The 23,846-nt window shown below is 32.0% G+C and overlaps 1 protein-coding gene and 1 pseudogene across 1 annotated transcript; both read left to right on the forward strand.

The window, feature by feature from the left end:
- Window positions 1–9,854: 9,854 nt before the first annotated feature.
- LOC149159489 (putative pectate lyase 18) lies at window positions 9,855–11,420 on the forward strand. The gene is made up of 4 exons (XM_089434329.1): window positions 9,855–10,057; window positions 10,144–10,759; window positions 10,866–10,969; window positions 11,063–11,420. Exons 1-4 carry the CDS (start codon window positions 9,855–9,857, stop codon window positions 11,418–11,420), a joined length of 1,281 nt encoding a protein of 426 aa, XP_089290455.1.
- A 9,848-nt stretch (window positions 11,421–21,268) lies between these two features.
- LOC149159490 (putative pectate lyase 18 pseudogene) lies at window positions 21,269–22,321 on the forward strand (annotated as a pseudogene).
- The last annotated feature ends 1,525 nt before the right edge of the window (window positions 22,322–23,846 follow it).

Genomic DNA, 23,846 nt, shown 5'->3' on the forward strand with positions numbered 1-23,846 from the left:
TTGGATTTACATAAAGGATACTTTTCTTAAAATATTGAATCTATATCAACATTACTATTGAGACCAATATAATCAGCACCAATGGTGAGGTTATGATTATCTGTTCAATTAGACATTTTCATGGTAGGAAGGAAATTAATGTAACATCTAAAATTTCTATATTAACTACATTCCATTTACTCATGGTGAGAGGCTCATGGTCATTGGGGTGTGAGGATTTCATGTAGCTATAACATGCCCCTCCATAATATCTTCTCAGTTTCATCATATGTCCTACCCTCATGGAAATGTCTAACTTCTCTATCATGTATCATCATGTCTTTAAAACATTTAGACATGTCTAGAAATCATTAGCAATGCTTATCTATATATTCACTAGAATTTACACATACACATCAAATAGCTCATTTTTCCAACAAGTTTAAATCATATTAGCATGTTCACAACATCATATTCAAATTGATAGATAATTTCTTATATATAACTTAGGTGTGTAACTTAAGTGAGATTTCATTACATATCCATGTGGTTTTTCATATTCATTTGAAATATTATGAATATATTTGTATAAGTAGATTATTTCAATAGTACAAAACATATATATCCAATCATATATATTCATTATCAAATCAAGCCACTTGTTCATACACCCAGTCAAATTTACCATCAACATTAAGTAACTCTTAATATGTTCATGATTTATATATATTGATGACATGAAGCTATAGCCCTTGAACCATTCCTTTAGGGCCCTGCCCTGATACCTTTTATCCATTTCCTTTTCCAGAGCCTAGACCATCTCTTTCTTTCCATTAATTCTAGCCTGACAGACAAATTGATAATGATATAAGTTCTCTTTTCCTCTGGAAAAAGTGGGAAAAATTATTAAATGATTGTATAATCCAAAAGAATACGAAACATTAATCTAGTCAAAGCACATCAATCAAGAAAGTTAAGTAATTAACAAATCTAGAATGCACTCCATTATTAGAGTAAATTACAATGAACCTTAAGGCATTACAATACTAAAAAAAGACATGAACTTTATCAACATACAATATTAACACTCTCATAATATGATTAATTTATCAAAAATAACATGGCATTATTAAAACATATATATTAGCTATTTTTAACCATCTTAAATTATTTCAAATCTAGTAAAAAAATAATAACTTTGAGGATAAAAATATGAATATAAATATGAATAATGAACATGGGATCAATTATAATATGCACATGATATACAAAGGCTACATTAAATGTTAACCTAAAACGTCTAAAATGTCTATCTAAATGATGAATATATAAAACATAAAGTAAAGATAATGTCATTAAATCAAAATATTTGGTACTTATTATAAAATCACATATTTTATCATAGCTAGACAAAAGAAAAGTGTTATAACTTTTTTATAGCTACAATTCAATACAACTTAAAAAGAAGTTACAGAAGATCAAAGTACAAATTTACATTATTGTTAAAGTATATATTCTTAAAATGATAATACAATTGGTTTCAACAATTCTTAAATACTGTTCAAATCAAGTCTTTGAACGATAACTACAATTATATATTGCTAGTTATATTTATCCTTGTGCAAGAGAAACTATCTCCATAAAATGTTATAATTTGTAGTGCATGTTCAAATTCTAGAAACTTGTGAAGTAATGTTGGTATTTAATAAAATGTGTATATATTGAATGTTGAAAATATTGTATTCTATATAAATGATGACAGATTTATAAATATGTGAGTTTATATAATATCCCCAACCTATTGTTGGAATATGACATTTTCTTTCCCTTAAGCTAGCCACAAGGAGAGTTTTGAGGACTCTCTATTTATAATAAAAAGGCCAAAGAACGTTATTTTAAGGACGTTGTATTTTCCCAAGGTGTTTGTTGATGGTATTTTCAAGTGGTATTTTCAAATGGTATTATGTCAATTCTAAAAGCGTAGAGAAAACATATTAGAAAGCTATAAAGGAAAAAGGAATGAGGGAGGGAAGATATGTAATTTGTGGTCTTCTTCATTGTCATTTTGAGAGCTCAAGGGATTTTTCAAGCAAGGGTTTCAGGTGAAACCCTCAACCTAACTTTGGTGGGATTTATTCTCACCATAGCTGGAAACCGAACTTCCTTGGTTCCTAAAATCACCCTCATTGGCTCAATTTCTTCTTATTGAAAGGGGAATTTATTCAAATTTATTGTTTTACTAAGAACTAGTTTCATTCGTTATAATTACAAGTCGACCCTTGATTCTTCCATAGTGCAAAGGCTGGCCAAGGGACCACGAAGGGGAAGGAGGCGCCCAATCTCATGATCGACCCTTCAGTTCATTCATATAGGGTCTCAACATTCATTACAGTTTGAATCCCATTGTGAGTCACAATTTTGGTGGCAGTGTCTAATGATAGCAGGATCGAGTAACCACTGATCTAGAGTGACAAGAGAGAATAGCAAAGGAATTTACAAGGTTCATGGAAGTTGTGTAAAGTTGTCTACAATGCTAGTTAATACAAGGGTAACGTAGAAATGAGGATGAATGACACTTTGGGTGCGAAGAAGGGGCCACCGTTGACCAAGCTACGATAGGGTTATCATTGAAAGAAGTCGACGGGAGGCCACCACAAATCTAGCACAGATCTCTATTGTATCACTTGTATAGAGAGCGCACCCTAAAAGGCTGCAAGGACCATCACGCTGAGCTCAGAGAGATTGTTGAAGAATCATTTTGATATAAGCGGTGGAGTACTATTTTGAACGTCGAGAAACTATTCAACTGGGTGATTGTGGGCCTTCACCATCTCAGACAAGTCATTTAATTTCCCACAGATTATACACATTATCATGAAGTCATTTCATAGCACATTCACCGACTGTTAGAGAGTGGACAAATCTGGAGTTCAAGTCTTGGTGATTTCTTTATCTACATGTGCTCCAACTGTTTTTTTAATAAAATCTTTAGCCTCTTACAAATTAACAATTTTTCGCTTGTCTCTTTGTGTATTAAAATTTCCCATAATTTGGATGAGGGAATTATAATGGCGCTGGTTGGAGATTCAATTTAATTAAATATAAGTTTTTTCACTTAGCAGAATATGATAGTGGTATCAAAGCCACAGTCTTTTCCAGTTGTGGGATGTGAAGCCAAGGCACAGGAAGGATATGTACCACTAAATCATATCTTAAGGACATTCCAAAAGAGTGAGGGGAAATAATGAATGACATAGGGGATTCTAAACTAGAAAAAGCTCTTGATAGGATCACCTCAACCTAAGGAGAAATCATGCAGCTTCTCACCAAAATTTCCCACACTCGGATTGGAAATTCTAACCATCAGAGAAATAATGGAGATGGTGTCTCACATTTCAGTAAGATAATTCATATACGTACTCATACCAATCCCTAGAATAGACCACACATTTATGGAAGCAAGCCAGCTATGCCAACATTTATGGTTGATTCCTACAGTGAGTGTGAATCTCTCTTACCCATGGCAAGAACAGTCACATCTTGGATTATAGAATATTAAACATTACCTCCTGAAGTAATTGCCACCTTAACAATAAAATATTTTTATTTTATGATGAGAAAAAAAGTGAGAAAGGCAACAATGTATGGGGGTGATAAATACAAATGTTTAATTGAAGATTGTCAGGTTACTGCAAAGAAGGAAAATGAGAATTATGGGAATAATACATTGGCATCCTCCATTCTAAATGATGGTATCACCCGAGTATCAACTATGGGGGGAAACAATGGGATCCAGAGCAAAGTAGATAATCATAGGGCTAGAAGACAGAAGGGTAAAGGAAATACATTGAAGAAGCACTTGATATCAAATATTACTGTTGTCACCCAACTTGAAGAATTTGAATGAAAGAAGGAAAGCCTGGAATTGTAAGAATATGTGAAGAAGAGCGAGAAGTGGCAGGCCAGAGAAGGATGTAATATGAACATGGGAGTTATACCAAGCTGTAGCATACTGATTCAGAAAATTCAAAGGGAATTTAAAATATAGTTCTATAATTCAAGAAAAACCAAATTTAGAATCTATAAAAATTAAGAGAAAAACTCCACACTTGGATTTTTCATATCAAGCTTCAGCATCAACAAAGTATCTGGAGGAGGCAAGGAGAATAGTGAAAAGGCACTTTCGCTTGAAGAAGGCTTAGAGGTCTAAAAAGGAAATGTTATCAAAGTCTTTAAGCAAGCTTACACTTGTGAATGGAACAGAAAGATAACCATTTATGGATCAAGATGAGGATGAACGACATGCACCAAAACTTTGTAATCTTGAAGAAATTCAATGTCCCAGGGCTTCTATTCTGCACATAAAAACTTCAAAATTTGAAGATATCCATAATGTCATGAAATAAAAATCACATTAGTGGGGTAATCCAATTCAAACACAAAATAATTCAGAACCTCAAGATATCAACAATGTTGTGACATAGAATTCAATGCAATCAAGCAATCCAGTTCAATTGTACAAAAATTCTTTGAAGGAGGATTTAGTTAAAAGGACGAGTTTTAGTCCTGTTCAAACAAATTCGAAACATGTTTTTGACCACTCTCAAATGGTGGCCCATACCATTTTATCTCCTACAATTTTTCAAATGAGGTCTACAACATTAAATGTTCTTCCAAATTTGGCAAACACGGAGAGTTCAAATGAAAAATATACTCAGTTACCTAAAATAGAGGACAGTCCAAAGGGACAAGGTGTGGATGCTGCGTTTCATTCTCGAAATAATTAACAACAAGATGGACAACAACCAACACTAAGAGAGGGGGATACTTTTCTTCACCCAATGATGGGGCCTATGGACAAAGACTTCACATTCGAAGGAACTATTAGACAAGAAGATCATAATTAGGATACACAGAAACTAGACATGGATATGGCACGACCCCCAACCTTTAGTATTTTTCTAGTATCAGGTGTCTCTGCAGTACAATTTTGCATCAATTTTGGCTAGAGTTCTTGTGATAAATTTCCTTGTGGAGAAAAATTTGAAACATCCATTAGAGGGAAACATCCTTCAAGCCCCTCCAAGTGAAATTCTATCTTATTTTCCTCTGGAATGTACTTCAAATATGATCAGAGAACTAAGTATTTAGGCTTCCATCTGCATGGATCGTTGTGAGATATTAAGATCCCAAGTGATTATGATTTTTTCTCTAGGAAAGTTTGATCTCTATTCATACATTTAGAGAAGCTCTCAGATTAAAAATTCTCAATCAACAAATCAGAACATAGTTAATGTTATGGACTCTGAGGACTGTGCTGCAAACAAAGAAAAATATGTGGATTTTGAATCCATCTTCACACATATTCCTTGCCGTGAATTTTTTCATGGGTCTGGACATCACACCATTAATCTTCCTAATAGAAATCAGTCAATAGTCTCGATGGAACTTCAAGAACCTCATTCGGTGCTAGAAGAAGCCAACGTTAATATTGTGGAATTATGGGTTGTTCGACATCTTATTTGCTTATACAAGAAAATGGGTTGTTGACCTATTACAGGACAAGCACCAATTGCAATGACTCATCAAGTGGCTAGAAATGTGATCTTCACAACTAAGACAAAAGAATTTTCTTCAATTTCTTCTAAGCTTGAGTAGGAGGGGTCTTCTTTTGTCAATTCGATGTTTCCATCACTTCATGCCACTACAAAGGAAAATGGGGTCATGATGGTAATAAGGCCTTGCTTCAAGCATATGTTTCGCTGCCCTTGGGAAGGTCCCCCATCATATCATAGTGAGTGTGAGTTCAATCACACATACTTTCCCTCTCTAGGAAAAATTGAAGCAAACTTGAGTTTTACAGTTAGCATTGAGCTATAAAATGAAATTTGTATTCAGAATTCATGTATTGATTCAGTGTCCTTGCATACTTCAAGTGTAGGAAATGATCCTACATGGATTATCGGAAAGATAAGAACACGGTGTTCACAACAAAATATTTCATATTCAAAAGAACACTATTTCCATCACCGACCAACAACTACTTCACCTATCTGCAAGATATTTTCCAAGGAAATGTGCAATAGAAGGAATAACCATCTTTTATCACATACCAATAAGGTTGAACAAGAGTTGTGTAAATCCTTTTAGATGTTCGAAGGATGCCAATATGGAAGGGAATGCGTGTTCTCTCCTAATATTCAAGCTTCAAAGGTTTTAGAATATAGGAATTATGTTCAAGATAAAATAACTCCATCAACACCACTCATAAATATTTTGGCTGATGTTAAAGAACATAATATAGAATGTGTTGTTTTCTTTAGAGAGTCCAACTTCCATTTCTCTCTAAATCCTACCTCACATTATGATCCAAGTAAAATTATCATAACTGTAATGAACTCAAAACCAATTACATAAGGTCAGGATCTGATAACATGAACATGGACAAGTTATACGTTGAGATCTTATGGGATATTAATCCCACATAGTTTATAAGACATACTAGCATGCCTTGGAGTAAATTCCAATGCATTATATGGACGATAAGATCTTTTGGCAGGGATGAGGAATTGGAAATAGATGTTATAAATATATTCATTGATTTTTTTGTTGTTCCACTCACTACATGTAACCTTAAAGTAATTTTAATAATAAACAATAGCGAGTATGCACAATTATAGGTTGAAATATTATCAAGAGACTATTTCTTCTTCTCGACAACATCTATTCCATCTGATAATGTGATCTTAGCATGTTATCCTATGAATTTGGAGGAAGATCTACACTATGATAATTTTTTTGCAGCATAGGAGAAAATAGCTATGGGGCACAATTTAGTACAACCAAGATAATACCATACTTATGAAAAAAAAATTACAGGAGCCTTTGGGACCCTAGCGTTGATGTATAGATTCTTAATTGATTGAGGACAAGAAATTTTGGGAAAGTAGGATTTTAATATCCCCAACCTACTGTTGGAAGATGGAATTTTATTTCCCTTAGGTTAGCAACAAGGACAGTTTTGAGGACTCTCTATTTATAATAAAAGGGGAAAAGAATGGAATTTTTAAGGATTTGGTATTTTCCCAAGATGTTTGTTGATAGTATTTTCCGGTGGTATTCATCGATGGTATTATGTCAATTCTAAAATCCTGGAGGAAACATATTAGAAAAGTATAAAGGGAAAAGGAATAAGGAAGGGAAGATATGGAATTTGAGATCTTCTTCATTTTCATTTTGAGAGCTTGAGGGAGTTTTCAAGCAAGGGTTTCAGGTGAAAACCTCAGCCTAACATCGGTGGGATTTAATCTCACCCTAGTTGGGAACCCAGCTACGGTGGTTCCTAAAATCACCCTAGTTGGGAACCCAACTTCGGTGGTTCCTTAAATCACCCTAGTTGGCTCAATTTCTTCTTATTGAAAGGGGAGGTTATTCACATTTATTATTTTTCTGAGCACTGGTTTCATTCCTTATAAGTAAAATTTGGCCCTTGATTCTTCCATGGTGCAGAGGCTGGATTGAGGGACCACAAAGGAAAAGGTGGCGCCTAATCTCAAGATCGACCCTTCAGTTCACAAGGTCTCAACATTCATTACAGTTTGAATCCCATTGCTGAGTCATGATTTGGTTGACAGTGTCCCATGACTACAGGATTGAGAAACCACTGATTTGAAGAGGCAATAACTCAGCAGCAAGAGAGAATTGCAAAGGAATTTACAACATTTGTGGAAGTTGTGTCAAGTTATATACAATGTCAGTTAATGCAACAGTAACATAGCAGTGAGGATTGATAACACTTTGGGTGAAAAGAAGGGGCCATCGTTGACCCAACTATGACTGCGTTATCATGGAAAGAAGCCAACATGCAGTTGCCACAAATACACCCTAAATCTTCGCAGTATCAACTGTACAGGGAGCGTACCCTGAAAGGTCGCACAACCATCATGTCAATCTGAGAGATATCGTTGAAGAATTGTTTTGATAGGAGCTATGTAGTACTACTGTGAATGCCAAGAAATTGTTCGACAGGGTGATCGTGGGTCTTCACCATGTGGGATAGGTCGCTTAATTTCCCATAAATTATACACATTATCCTGAAGTCACTTCATAGCACATTCTTTGACTGTTAGATGGTGGACATATTTGGTGTTCAAGTCTTGGTGATTTCTTTATGTACATGTGCTTCAATTTTTCCTTTTAATAAAATCTTAAACCTCGTACAAATTAACAATTTGCCGCTCGTCTCTTTGTGTATTAAAATTTCCATAATTTAGATGAGGGCATTATAATGGCGTTGGGTGGAGATTCAATTTAATTAAATATAAGTTTTTTCGCTTGATATAATCTAACAGTTTAAGATGATTTATAATTTGTTATTTCTCTATGTAAAGGGGGCAATTTTTTGCATAAAGAATTAAGACAGCTTCTTACAGATTAAAGAATATAACACATGCTTAGCTATAAAGATTTATGTAAAGAGAACTTAATGAGTAGGAATGTAGAATGACTATAAGTATAGTATACTCCTCCATGTTTTGAGTCAATGAAGGAAACAAAATACATCATACAAAAGAAATATATATGGATAATATTTGGGGGAATTTTTTTATTATTATAATGATTGAAGTATAAAAATTAATAATGTATATATGTTTTTCAATTGTGTTTCATGGTCACTCAGTGGTTGTTACATCCAAAGGTAATAATCTAGGGAGATCCACTCGAAGGGAACTACCACCCGCCGACTTATTTGGTCGGCGTAACCCCAAATACCTCAAGGAGATTTGACCCCGTAACATCCCAATTGACAAGATACTTAGCAACAAGAACTCGACCAACTAAACTATCCCTTAAAACTATATATATATATATATATATATATATATATATATATATAAATCAATTGTATTTAATCTAATTTATTTATTTATTATAAAAAAATATAATAATTATGATAATGTTTGAAGTATAAAAATTAATAATGTAAATTTTATAAATTTCAAATAAAATATAAAAATATAACATGATAGTCTTAACTTTATAGATAAATTTAAAAGGTATAAATTTTCAATCATAAATCGTGTCTAAACAGGGGTGCCTAAAAATTCAAGTAAATGATTGTGAAAAGTAATATTAATTCAAGTAAATGATTGTGAAAAGTAATATTAATTTATTTTATTTATATATAAAAACAATACTTTCAAATTAATTAATTCCGTCTTCATATTGATTAAATTGATCAATGTTAAATCTTAGACTTTTGTGATCTATCTTGTAGATATATTTCTTTCGGAATAATCACATCATGTTGTGATTACTCAAAAAACATGTATCTACTGAATTGATCAAATTAATACATAATTTTTCATATGAGTTTGGCTGAATTTAAATCCATATATTAAACTTGATAATTAACGATTTGACATCTACCTAACATTTACATGCTAAACTTAATCTCTTGAACGATTAGATGTTTAACTAAGATTTAAATGTTAGACTTGATCTTAAATTCATATTAAACGTAGCGATTACATATTTACCTGAGAGTTACATGTTAAACTTATCTGAAATTCAGATGAAACGTGGATTGCAAGTTATGACATGTGAAAATACTATGGTAGAGATTTGACGGGTAACAATTAGGGTTGGGAAAGCCAATATTCAGAAGTTCACAATATTCCGTATTTTGTCTGGAGTTTCCCTCACCATGTGTATCACTGAAAGAGCGGTACTGCAGTGTCGGTAACGACAAAACGGTGGAAGCTATAAGAAGGCCCCGGCATTTGCAAGAGTGGATCAGAGCAGAAGCAACCACCACCAGTGTTCTTAGTGTTGTTGTTTCTTTGAGAAGACAAACGTGAGTCGTGGCGGTCAAAATGAGGAATCAAATTAGTATTTTAAGCTGCATGCTGTTGATTGGAATACTCCGTTGCGTCCATGGCGGGGCGCCAAAGCCATTTGAATCAAAATATGGGGAGAAGTTTATGGGACGGAAGATAGTCGAGGCACCGGGCGATATAACTAGATCCACGTTCCCTGTGGAGAAAGATCAGAGGAACGGAGCGAAAATAGTTCAACAGTAAGTAAATCGCTCACTGCGACATTACATTGTTAATCTCTCTGTTGTTTTTTTTAATTATTTGATGTTGGAGGTTGAATTGACAGAGGAAGAAGAAGCATTATTAACAGTACAAGAGAAGAAGAGGATCAGAGCGTGTTGTCATGTGCAACGGGTAATCCCATCGATGACTGTTGGCGGTGCGACCCCAACTGGGAGCGCAACAGAAAACTGCTAGCGGATTGCAGCATTGGATTTGGCAAGGATGCCATCGGAGGAAAGAACGGCAAGTTTTATGTCGTTAAGGATGCGGGTGATGATGCCGTGAATCCATCCCATGGCACACTGCGTCATGCTGTGATTCAGACGGAGCCGCTGTGGATCATCTTCCAGAATGACATGCTCATCCAGCTCAAGGAAGCGCTGGTTATTAACAGCTTCAAAACAATCGATGGACGAGGCGCCAACGTTCACATTGGTAAGGGCCCGTGTATCACCATAAACGATGCGACAAACATCATCATTCATGGCATCCACATTCATGACTGTACAAGTGTAGGAAACGCTGCGGTAAATCACGGAGATGGGATTTCTATCTCGACAGCGAGGTACATATGGGTGGACCATTGCTCTATGTCTAACTGCGAAGATGGCCTCATTGACGCTATCAAGTCGTCCACCTATATCACCATTTCCAACAATTACTTCACTCGCCACGACAAGGTAAGCAATCTCACATATTCACTCTATTTCATTAATTCATTGCAATTTACTCTATTTCATTCCTTACCTTCTACCTTCACAATGCTCTGCCCTTCTCCAATGGTAGGTGATGCTATTGGGTCACAGTGACGACCACCATCATGACAAAGTTATGCGGGCAACGGTTGCACTCAACCATTTCGGCGAAGGTCTCGTGCAACGAATGCCCAGGTGAGTAATTAATTGTTATTTCATTCATTTCCCGTCTTATTTTTTTATTTTTTTGTGAAGGAAAAGTATGAAATAGCTATTAAATGGATGTAGGTGTCGGTTTGGATACTTCCATGTGTTTAACAATGATTACACTGGGTGGGAAATGTATGCCATCGGTGGAAGTTCAAACCCCACCATACTAAGTCAAGGCAATAGATTTATGGCATCAAACCCCTTTGCTAAAGAAGTAACCAAGAGGCAAAACGCCACAGAAAGTGAATGGAAAAAGTGGAACTGGATATCAGAGGATGATATGCTACTAAATGGTGCATATTTCACGCCGTCAGGATCTCAGGTGCTTTCGACCTATGCAACCGCATACAGTGGCAGGCCAAAGAGTTCGGCCGTTGTGGAAGAGATCACCAGGAACGCAGGCGTGCTCTCGTGCAAGAAAGGAACTCGCTGCTAACTGCAACTTCTTACCCACAATTATCACACCTGAACTTGAGTAGCCGCAAACATTGCTTTTACTTTTGTAAACTGTGTCTTCTTCAATGTCGCCCTTCTTATCCTTCACATTATCTTTTATAATAATAAGTTATCCCAAATGTCGCCCTTCTTATCCTTCACATTATCCTTTATAATAATAAGTTATCCAGCATATTACCGATTATGCTAGATTAAAATAATAATAATAATAATAAGTTATTCAGTACATATATGAAAAGATTCATGTTTATATGAAAATGTAAATTTTAAAAATAGTCATTTTAAATTTTATCGGCAAGGATTTATTCAAAAGAATTATGTGTCGTGTTTGAATCATGGTTTTGATGCAGGAAATCGATTTAGCCCCATCAAAAACTTTTGGGCATCCAAAACCTTGAAATTTCAGGGAAAAAATCAATCTAGTTAGACTAAGGCATTTTATGTGTTGGGTTGGCATAAATTAATATCCATTTTGGGGGACAAATCTGGACGAAACCTATATAAATGAAAACATCTTTTATATAAAAAAAGGAGAGTTTGCTTTTATATATATATATATCTCATTTTCCAACCAGCGTTAAATCATGCTAGCATGTTCACAATTTCATATGTAAATTGATGGATAATGCCCTATCCACAATATAAGTCTAACTTACCTCATTTTCATTACATATCCATGTGGTTCTTCATATTTACTTGAGGTTATTAATAGATTTGTAGAAGTAGATTATCTTAATAGTACAAATCATATATATAGACTGTCAAATCAACTCATTCCTTCAAGCACCCACTAAAAATATCCAACAACCTTATATAACTCTTGATATGGTCAGGATTCATATATATTCATGGCATGATGAAATTTAGATGACAGTATAATCCCAAAAGTACCAAACATCAATCTAGCCAAAGCACATCAATCAATAAAGTCATGTAATTAACAAATCTAAAATGCAGTGAATTATTATTGTAAGTTATAGTGAAAAAAAAGACATTACAATATTAAAAGAATGATATTAGTTTTATCAACATAATATAATCTCATAATATGATCATTTATAAAAAAATAACCTGAAATTATTAAAACATATATATTAAAATGATGCTAATAGGAATTAGAGACTAGTGGCATGATTAGCATTGGAATCCAAAGTTTTGTGAGTCATGTTACAAACAAAAAATTGAATTTATAGTAATTATAAACTTAGACTAATAAAAGATTGAAGTGGACAAGAGTTTACACCCATGGGTTGGCATATGTGTTACTCTAGTCTACTAGATCTATTAGTTGATTTACTCAACTACACAATCAACCCTTCTATACCATCAACCTATATAATTGGTTTACCCTCTTATTTTAGTCCATTTTCAAGCCACATTCATGTATTGTTGAGTTAAGTTGACTTCTTAGACAATTGTGGTAATAAAGGAAAAGTTGATTCCTAATGTCCCTTAGCTAGGTGATAGTGGGGTGACAGAAGGTGTGATTCAAATGGAGCCACTCTAGGCCATATTCTATAATGACATGGTTATATAACTAAAGTAAGAGTTGATAACTTATAGTTTCAAAACAATCTATGAATGAGAAACAAACATCTGTATTTCTAAGAGCTTTTGTATCATGATAAAGAAATGCTATAGACATAATCATTCTTTCCATGTGCATTCAAATCTATAAGAATGTAAGAGACATATAGTAAACATATATCTTCTTCATAGTGGTTTGAGGAAACTAAGTCATGGATATGGGATTTCAATCTTCACAGGGAGGCAACTATGGGTGGACCATTGCTCCATGTATAACTATGAAGATGGTCTCATTGACATAATTAATTAATCCATGTATATTCCGATTTTTAACGATTATTTCACTCACTACAACAAGGTTAACTTCAATATTCAATCAAAGACAACGTGTTAACTAATTAATTCATTGCAATTCACACTATTTTATTCATTCTCTTCTAGATTCACAATGATAAGATATTTAGGTTGGTATGTTTTTTTTCCTATTGTAGGTGTTAATGTTGGGTCAGACTCACAATTGCCATGATGATAGAATTATGTGGGTATAAGAAACCATTTTGGTGAAGGTACTGAGCATCAAAAGATGAGGTGAATATTAATTATTGTTTTGTTCTACCACTTCCTATATCATTTTGCAACTTCTTTGTGAAAGAACAACATTGTTAATATTATTATTTGTAGATTAAATTGTGAATTACATGAATGTAGGTGTTGGTTTGGACACATATATGTCATTAAAAATAACTAGAATTCGTGGCAAGTGTATTCCATGCATGGAAGTTCAAACCCCACTATTTTCATTTAAGCCAATTTAAAGCAATAATGAAATTAAATAGAATTTAAACTAGAAACCAAAAATTTATGTGGTTCTTAGCTATGCATATCACATGAGATTTTGGGATATGTAATTGCATATAGTTTAACACCAAAGATGTTGGCCCTTATGAAATGAATCACTAGGAATACAAGCAGTCTCTCATCAAATAAAAAGACTCAAAGTTAACTACAACTTCTTATCCACTATCATGATTGAATTGAAGCACCCTCAAATATTGTTATTATTTTCAAAATAGTATCCCTCTCCTTTTAGCTCTCATTTCCACTCTTTTTTTTGTAAGTTGAATTACTTATATTTCATCTGGAAGAAAGTGATTATAGATCTTGACATTTAGGTCCATCCAGTGAAACATGACAACACAAAAAACCAAGTACAACAAAGCCATAGAGAAGAATGTTCACTCCATTACATCTAGCATAGTTATAATTTCCACTGTGGATACAAACAAGAGAAAATGAGACCAAGTCTATAAGTACTTCTCTACTTTGTTTTCATAGTTGAGGAGAGACCATGAAGTTCAAAAAAAAGAAACAAATTTCCTCTTTGCACCAACAAACCAAAAATAATTTCAAGCATGCCAAAGCAAAGCATGTCTCCATAAAATGCATAATTGACCTAAAATTGATTTCCACAAAATAAAATATAATTCTAGGAGCACTCCTAGATCACCATCATTTTGCTGAGTTAAAAGGTTAAAAAGGTTTATATAATTACAAATATTTTGAAAATTAGATCTAGTATTAGTATAAGATGCAAAGTCTAATAAAAAGTGATTTCCCCCTTCAACCCTTTGAGGATAATAGAGGTGACAAACTCTTTCATCTTATGGAATTTTGGAAATCAATCAATACCTAGTTTCACTCTAAAGCTCCTCATAATTAGTTCTAATATTGGCAATGTTCATTTTCTTCTTAGCACTAGTCAAGGCATAGAGATACTTTTGGTTTTTGAGATTGGGGTTAATCACCTCCTTCTAATATCATATTTTTCTTTTTCCCTCCACCTATTTATTTTCCCAAAATTTCTCGTTGAATTTCGAAGTAATAATAATTTTATTATTATCCAAATTGTCAAAGATGATTTCCTTATTTAATTTCTCCTTAAATTTGGAAGTAATAATATTTTTAGTAGTATCCAAATTGTGAAACATGATCTCCTCATTTATTCCCCAATGATCTAGCCAATACTCGTGATCCTTATGCCACCCTTTCTTGAGTTGAAGGAGAGAATTTTTACTAGAGTTGGAAGGAATATTGGGAAATCTCTTTCCCTCCGTGTTATATGAATTCTTATCCATATGAAAACTAGTCATAACCAAGTTTTTATGTAGGAGTGTCTTTTTTGAATTAAGAGGACGGGATAGAGAGTCCTTTATTCTTAAGGTTTTAGGTAATAAACTACTTTTCAATTGTTTCAATATTCTTCCATAAATCTCTAGATATATTGCAACCCCAAACCTCACACATTCGTAAAAGAGCAGGAGCGACAAGAGTGTCAAAGAGGATATTTTTTATTCGAAATCTAAAACTCTACCAACTTATAATCATTTTCAACCCATAATAAACTTTCCAGCCTCCATTTATCATTTTCTCAATGTTATAATTCCAATTGTGCTTATGATGGATGTCATTTCCCAAATATTTGTATGAATGGACTTATTGCAAGGAGTTGTTTTCATGAATGAAAATATCATAGGTGATATTTTTGGATATTATGACTTTAGTTTTGTTGGTATTTGTAGTCATATTTACTTGAAGTAGAAATGTTGGAGGCTTTTGAGTTTCTAACCATGATCATAATAGTTCCTTAGAAAAATAACAATATAATCAATGTAAAGGAGAAGTTTTATGATCATACAAGTGAATGTGGGTCCAACCCAACCTACATCTTCCAAAAAACCTTATATTTTATACATGTATATGCCAAAAATGGTAAGGGATATGGGACAAACATACTTGAATCTAATATTGCGTATAATTTTGTCTGAACAACCCTGAGTAGCCATAAAATTTACAATAAGATTTTCATATAGCCTTGCCATAGAATATTTGAACTCGATAGGAACCATTGTCTCTTTTAGCCTCTTCCATGACTATTTTCTAGGAATAGAGCTAAAAGATTTTCTAAAGTCAACAAAACCACAAAAGAGATCAATTTTGTTATTGAAGCATTCCCCTACAATTATCCTAAGGGTAATGACATGGTCCATGGTTGAATTATATCTCTTACACCAAACTTGGCCTTTAGGTCTTTTACCATGGTTTTCAAGCCAAAGGCTAATCTTCTTTTCCAAAAATAAGCCCATATACTTTGGCTAAAATATGGCTAAACATAATGGTCTTGTAATTAGAGGGAATTCTATTATCCTCACTCTTAAATATAGAAGCAATAAGGCTCTATATCCAAGTGATACAGAAGCATTGTTTCACTACTAAATTAAAGTGGCCATGTATGTGCAAGATGAGGATATATTCTCCCATTTTAAAAATTTCAACTCGGTATCCTTCAATGTTCTTAGATTTCTCACTAGCAAGTTTCTTGACCGCAAACTCGATATCCTCCAAACAAATGATATCATTCTCTATAAGGCATTCAAAATCATGAACATGGTGTTAGGGGATTCATAGAATTTTTTAAGGTAAATATTCTAGTTCTTCAAAGGAATCAAAAGATTTTCTTTACACTTAGGAATGAAAAATTTCCTCTAAAACTTTTTAGGATCAAATTCAAAGAGGTGTAGTAGCTTATCTTTCTTTTTACTTGTAAAATATATTTTTCTTTCTTTTAATACCCAATTTCTAGGTATTTATGTTATCAAGCTTTAAGGTTTCGTTAGTAGCATCTCTAATAGTTTTTCTATCAATTTTTCAATCATTATCATACCAAAGATTGGTATTTCTACTATTCTTTTTATATGACACCTTGCTAGAGAACTTTTTAATGGTCGTTGTGAAATTATCATAGAGGTTTTCAATGTAATAAGTTAAGAGGTGTAGATCCCTATTTAAATACATTAAGAAGCTAAAAATTTGTTCTCTTGTCCAAAAGTAGGTGCCTTTGACTCTCTCAATTGTCATGTATGTGCTTGTTTTTCATGGAAAAGTTTAGAGTTAAGGTTAAAGGTCTATTATGAGAGTCAATATCATGCTCGAGTCAAGATCATGGTCATTTAATAGGTCAAGATTTACAATCTAGCTCGAAATATGGTTATCTAATATTACATAATCTACAACACTAAGTTCAAGTGTATGAATGCAAATCAATCATGGTCATTTAATAGGTCAAGATTTACAATTTGGCTAGAAATATGGTTATCTAATATTACATAATCTACAACACTAAGTTGAAGTGTATGAATATAAATCATTTAATTGTAGTTTGGCCACTTAATTACACCGTTACAAACTATAAAACCCTCAACTATAACGTTTAACTAACTCTATTTCAAATAAAATTTCAGATAAATCTATTAACTATATAAATTTATATATAATTTAAAATATCAAAACACAAGTATTACAATCATAATGACAAAAATTACTCTGATTTATATATATATATACTTAAACCTTCATTACTAAAAATATATCTTTATATTCACATATGCATCTTTATATTCCAATAAAAATTGATTAAATGTTTTCAAGAAAAGTTTGGTTCACTTGTATACACGAGCGCTTGTTTTTGCCCATTTATATGTGTGCTTGTGTTGGGCTAAAATAGCTTTTGTGTTAGGGTATATTAAAATAGTAAGAAATTAATTAAAACTAAATAAATATATTTATATAAAATTAATTATATTTATTTAATTGTAAAAATATATTATTAAAAATTATTATAATATTAAAAATATAAAAAATAATAATATAAATTTTACAAAATTTTTAAAAATATAACATAATAATTCCACACTCACAAATAAGATCAAAAGTTATAAGTTTACCATCATAAATCTTGTCTAATGAGCAGTGGCTAACAAATAACGTGATGATGGAGCGTTATGGTAAATAATTGTGAAAAGTAGTATTAATATATTATGATATTTATATAAAACTTATATATAGTTTATGCTTTTATTTTAATTAATTTCAGACTTATTTTGATTAAATTAATAAATATTTCATTTTTATTATTTTGGTTGAATTTAAATTTATAGTTTAAGCTCAATTTTTATTGACATTTTCTTGCCATTTACATGTTAAACTTAATCTCTTTAACGATTAGATATTTACCTATGATTTGCGTGTTAAACTTATCTTAAATTCAAATTAAACGTGTCATGTGAAAATACTGTTGTAGATTTGACGGCAAGCGATGAGGATATGTATACATGTCACTTAAATTTCCATATGAGTACAACAAACTTCGATCTTTTGACTTTTAAGCCTCCAACATTTCCCAATTTTTTCAAAACATAATTGAATATTGCAAACTTTTAGGGTTCGTTCGCTTTCATCGCTTTCTCATGTATTGCTTAAAGTTAGCATCCAGATAAAATCACAGGGTGTGAGGGCTGTGTGTACACGTTGAAAATAAGTGAGTAAAAGATATTAAAATGAGTTTATGTATATTAAGATTATAGGTATTATTTTTAATTTAGCTATTTTACGAATATATAATAAGTTAACATAAAACTTCAAAAATATTAAAATGAGTTTATACTTATTAAATTTGTATGTGTTATTTTTAATGGCTATATTATTTTTAATTTAGCTATTTTACGAAAATCGAATAAGTTAACATAAAATTTCAAAAATATTAAAATGAGTTTATGCCTATTAAATTTATATGTATTATTTTTAATTTACCTATTTTATGAATATAAGTTGTAATTTTTTGTTGGAGAATTCTATTTTAAATGGAAGATGGGGTTTCTATACTAGTTGTTTAGTGTTCTCTTATTGTTCAGCTTTGTGAATGGAAGAGGGAGTGGAGCTGGAGCTTTTTGAAGTTACAAAGTTTATATAAAAATGGATAAATTAACAATAACTAAAAAAATTTACTTTTTCAGTAATCAATTATATAATTATAAAAGAGATATGAAATATTTATTTTAAAATAAAACTTAATTAAAATTTAATATCATTATTAGAAAAATGTTTAAGATTTTATTTTGATTTTTCTAAAAAAAGAAATCTAGATGTCTTATATAGCCTTCTTTATGCTCTTCTTATATTACTTTTACAAAATAAGACATGCTCACTCACCCAAAATTTTTAATTGTGTATTCACCAATATATATATGATCATCCCTCCACATGTCTCTTCCATAAATAATTTTAATTTCTAAAAATGTATATTATTATTTCCTCTCTCAACAATTGTTCCAATTTTCAATGTATTTTATTATCTTTTCTAACTTTCTTTATTTTTTCATGTGTTATTTCATTAAAAAAAAAAGTAAGATATTATATCAAATTTATACTAATACATATTGTTAATGCCTTACTTCCATTTCAAATTCCACATAGAAAAAAAACTATTTTTACCTCAAATGCTTACTCTTATGAAATACATGTAATTATCCTTGTATAAATATTACTTTCACGAATTTACTTATTCATAATGTAATTTTGTATTGGATTCACATAACGGATATATTTCTTAAAATATTTAATCTATATCAACATTACCATTGATTCCAATACAATCAGTATATCAACATTGATTGATTCCAATATAATCAGTACCAATGGCGAGGTTATGATCATCTATTCAATTAGACATTTTTATTGTAGGAAGGAAATTAATATAACATCAAAAATTTCTATGTTATCTACGTTCCACTTACTCATATAGTTTAATTAGAAATTTTTATGGTAGGAAGGAAATTAATATAACATCCAAAATTTCTATGTTATCTACATTCCATTTACTCATGGTGGGAGACTCATGGTCATCCAGGTGTGAGGATTTAATGTAGGTATAACAAGCCCCTCCATCATGGAAATGTGTAATTTTTGTATTTTTTTACAACATTTACACGTGTAGAAATAATTAGCAATATTTATTTATATATTCATGGAAATTTACATATACACATCAAATAGATATTTTTTCCAACAAGTTTAAATCATATTAGCATGCTCACAACACCATATTCAAATTGATAGATAATGTCCTATGCACAACTTGGGTTTGTAACTTTACTCAGATTTCATTGCATATTCATGTGTTTCTTCATATCCACTTGAAATATTATGAATATATTTGTATAAATAGATTAATTCAATAGTACAAATCATTTTTATACCATCATATATATTCACCATCAAATCAAGTCACTTGTTCATACACCCAATCAAATTTTCCAACAACATTGAGTAACTCTTATTATGTTCATAACTCATATATATTCATGACAGAAAGAATTATTAAATGCTTGTATAATCCAAAAGAGTACCAAACATCAATCAAGTCAAATCACTTGAATCAAGAAAGTTAAGTTATTAACAAATCTAGAATGCACTCAATTATTAGTGTAAATTACAATGAAACCAAAGGCACTACAATACTTAAAAAGATATTAACTTTATCAACATAAAATATTGACATGGTCATAATATGATTCTTTTATAAAAAAAATAACATGACATTATTAAACCATATATATTAGCTATTTTTAATAAATTTGAAATGATTTCAAATTTAATAAAAATAATAAATTTTGGGATAACAATAACAATATAAATATGAATAATGAACATGGGATCAATTATAATATGCACATGATATAGAAAGGTTACATTAAATGTTAACCTATAACATATATCTAAAAGGTGCATATATGAAACATAAAGTAAAGACGATGTCATTAAATCAAAATATTTAACAACTATTATAAAATCACATATTTTATCCCAACAAGAATAAAGAAAAGTGCAATAACTTTTTTATAGCTACAATTAAATACAACTTAAAAATAAGTTATGAAGATAAAAGTTCAAATTCGCATTATTGTTAAAATGATAGTACAATTGGTTTCAATATTACTTAAATATTGTTTAAATAGCTACAATAACTACAATTATTATTGCAGTTATCTTTATCTTTGTGCAAGAGAAACTACCTCAAAATTTTGTTAATTGTAGTGCTAGAATATTGTATGTTATATAAATGATGAAATATTTACAAATATATGAGTTTAGGATGCTTTGTCATAAGTTATTTATCTATATAAAAGAGGAAACATTTTGCATAAAAAAATTAAGATAACTTCCTAAGGCTTAAAGAATTAATGTGTATTTGGGTATAAACATTTATCTAAAGAAAACTTACGAAATATAAATGAACAATGACTATAATTTATTATGTGGTTACATAATATAAATGCGATCGGAGGCAAAGACAATAAGTTTTATGTGGTTACGAATTCCAGTGATGATGCCGTGAATCCATCCCTTGGCACAGTACGTCATGCTGTGATTCAGACGGAGCCGCTCTAGATCATCTTCCACAATGACATGCTCATCCAGCTCAAGGAAGAGTTGTTTATTAACAACTTCAAAACAATCGATGGATGAGGCGCCAAAGTCCACATTGGTAAGTCACCATAAAATATGCGACAAACATCATCATTCATGGCATCCACATTCATGATCGTAAAAGTCTAGGAACCGCTATGGTAAATATGTATCCTCTGAAGAGTGTGTCGAGAAAAATAAATCATGAAGATGGGATTTCCATCTCGACAACGACGCACATATGGGTGGACCATTGCTCTATGTCTAACTACAAAAATGGCCTCATTGACTCAGTTAATTCATACACCTATATCACCATTTCCAATGATTATTTCCATCGCCACAACAAGGTGACTTCACATACTCATTCCTTCATTAATTACAATTCACTCTATTTTATTCCTTCTCTTCTACCTTGACAATGGTCTGCTGTTCTCCAATGGTAGGTAATGCTATTGGGTCACAGTGATGACCACCATCATGACAAAGTTATGCATGCAAAATTTGCACTCAACCATTTTGGCGAACGTCTTGTGCAACGAATGCCAAGGTGAATAATTTAATTGTTATTTCATTCATTTCCCCTCTTATTTTTCATTTTGTTGTGAAGGAAAAGTATGAAACAACTATTATATTATTTAGAAATTATATTATGAATTAACTAGATGTAGGTGCCTATTTGGATACTTCCATGTGTTTAAAAATGATTACACTAAGTGGGGAATGTATGCCATCGGTGGAAGTTCAAACCCCACCATACTGAGTCAGGGCAATAGATTCATGGCATCTACAAATCCCTTAGCTAAAGAAATAACCAGGAGGAAAAACACCACAGAAATTGAATGGAAAAAGTGGAACTGGATATCAGAAGTTGATGCACTACTAAATGGTGCACATTTCATGCCATTAGGATTGTAGGTGCTTTCGACCTATGCAACTGCATACAGTGGTAGACCAAAGAGTTCAGCCCTTGTGGAAAATCTCACCAGGAACACAAGCGTGCTCTCATGTAAGAAAGGAACTGCCTGCTGTAATGTCCCCAGAAAACTGTAAATATTTTATTTTACTGCAATAAAAACAAAACTGGATATTATGATTATTGTTTGAATTAAGTATTTAATTTTGTTAATTATTAAAGAGAGAAAGCTTTTTTTTTAGTGTTAACAAATCTTGTAACTTTTCATATCAAGAAAGTTAAGGTAGGCAGTTGCCAAAAACCATAACTACCTCCCTGATTATGAATTCTCCAAACAAAGAACTCAAAAAGGGGAGAAAAACCTGTGAGTTACTAGGGAGAAAGGGAGAGGAACCGTGCTGAGGGGTAAGACGGTAAGAGAAGCTATGTCTAGTGGTGACTAGATAGTGAAGACACTGTGTGCGAAGTCTTCCAAGAAGACATTGGTATTTTGAGCAATCTCTCTCGGGGAGACTTGGACTTGACAGAAGTCTCATGGATGGGAGGATTGAATCTGTAAATTACACACATGACTTCAACAGTTTAATTTTCTTTCATGATTACAGTTGTACATGTAACTAAATAACCTAGACCAACTTATTTTTTTATGAGCTGTTAGGATAAAATGTTCAGTTCTGGTAAATGCTATAAATAACACCTAAAATGGTCACTATACAATGATATATGAAAATTAGAGATAAGATATTTTTACTTAAATGGAGATTTGAACAATTAAATACAGACTCACGAAATTAGTTTTTGATAGAGAAAAAGAAAAACTATGCATGCATAGTATTAATAGAAAAGAAGTTCAACGAGCCACGAGAAGAATGTAATAACAAATTACTTGCTAAAACTGAGAAGCAAAATATTTATAGATAAAAATAATGAGTGAAAACTGTGTAAATTATTAAATTTAAAAAATCACAATAGCCCCTTTCTTTTCTCTACATTTTCTAATACTAGCAATAGAATCTGAAAACTTATATGGCAGCACTGACCAGTAGAATCCCAAAGTCATTTAGGGTGAATAGAAAGTCTAAGCATGACGCAAATAGCCATATAAATATATGAATAGCTTAACCATAGAAAGCTTTTAATAACCATAAAAAACAGATGTGCATCTTAGAACAAGAACTATGCTTATAATTCAAGAAAACGTTTTAAAAACCCCAAATTTCGCATATGTCGAAATAACAGAGTTCGGGTCATTGCCCAATAGTTCACATGCATCATGCTACGGAACCAAAGAGATGTCGTAATAGAGAGTTATCCAGTGAATACATCAAATAAAACTAAAGATAGAGTTTAGGCGTAGCTAAAAACATTATATGCCCAGTCATCAAAAATCATGCTATGCCTATGTTGTAAAGATGACAAGCCCAAAAGGCATCAATGCACCTGGAAGCACCGTGGAGAAGGATCTAGGCCTTCCCATGAGTTTTCCTGGTTTGGCATTGTAAAGCCAGATACCATTTGAGTATCATAAGGAAGTTTTCAAGCCTCTTAAATACAAACAAAGATGATAAAGGCTAAACCTTGATTCCATTTCAACAAACATGAGATATGTAGTCTTTCGAAAATAGAAATCAATACCCACTTAAATATACATTTGGAGCAGTG

The sequence above is a fragment of the Pinus tabuliformis genome, chromosome 5_2 (genome assembly GCF_031772625.1).
Source record: "Pinus tabuliformis cultivar Carrire ecotype Pingquan chromosome 5_2, CPIR1, whole genome shotgun sequence".
Taxonomy (NCBI): domain Eukaryota; kingdom Viridiplantae; phylum Streptophyta; class Pinopsida; order Pinales; family Pinaceae; genus Pinus; species Pinus tabuliformis.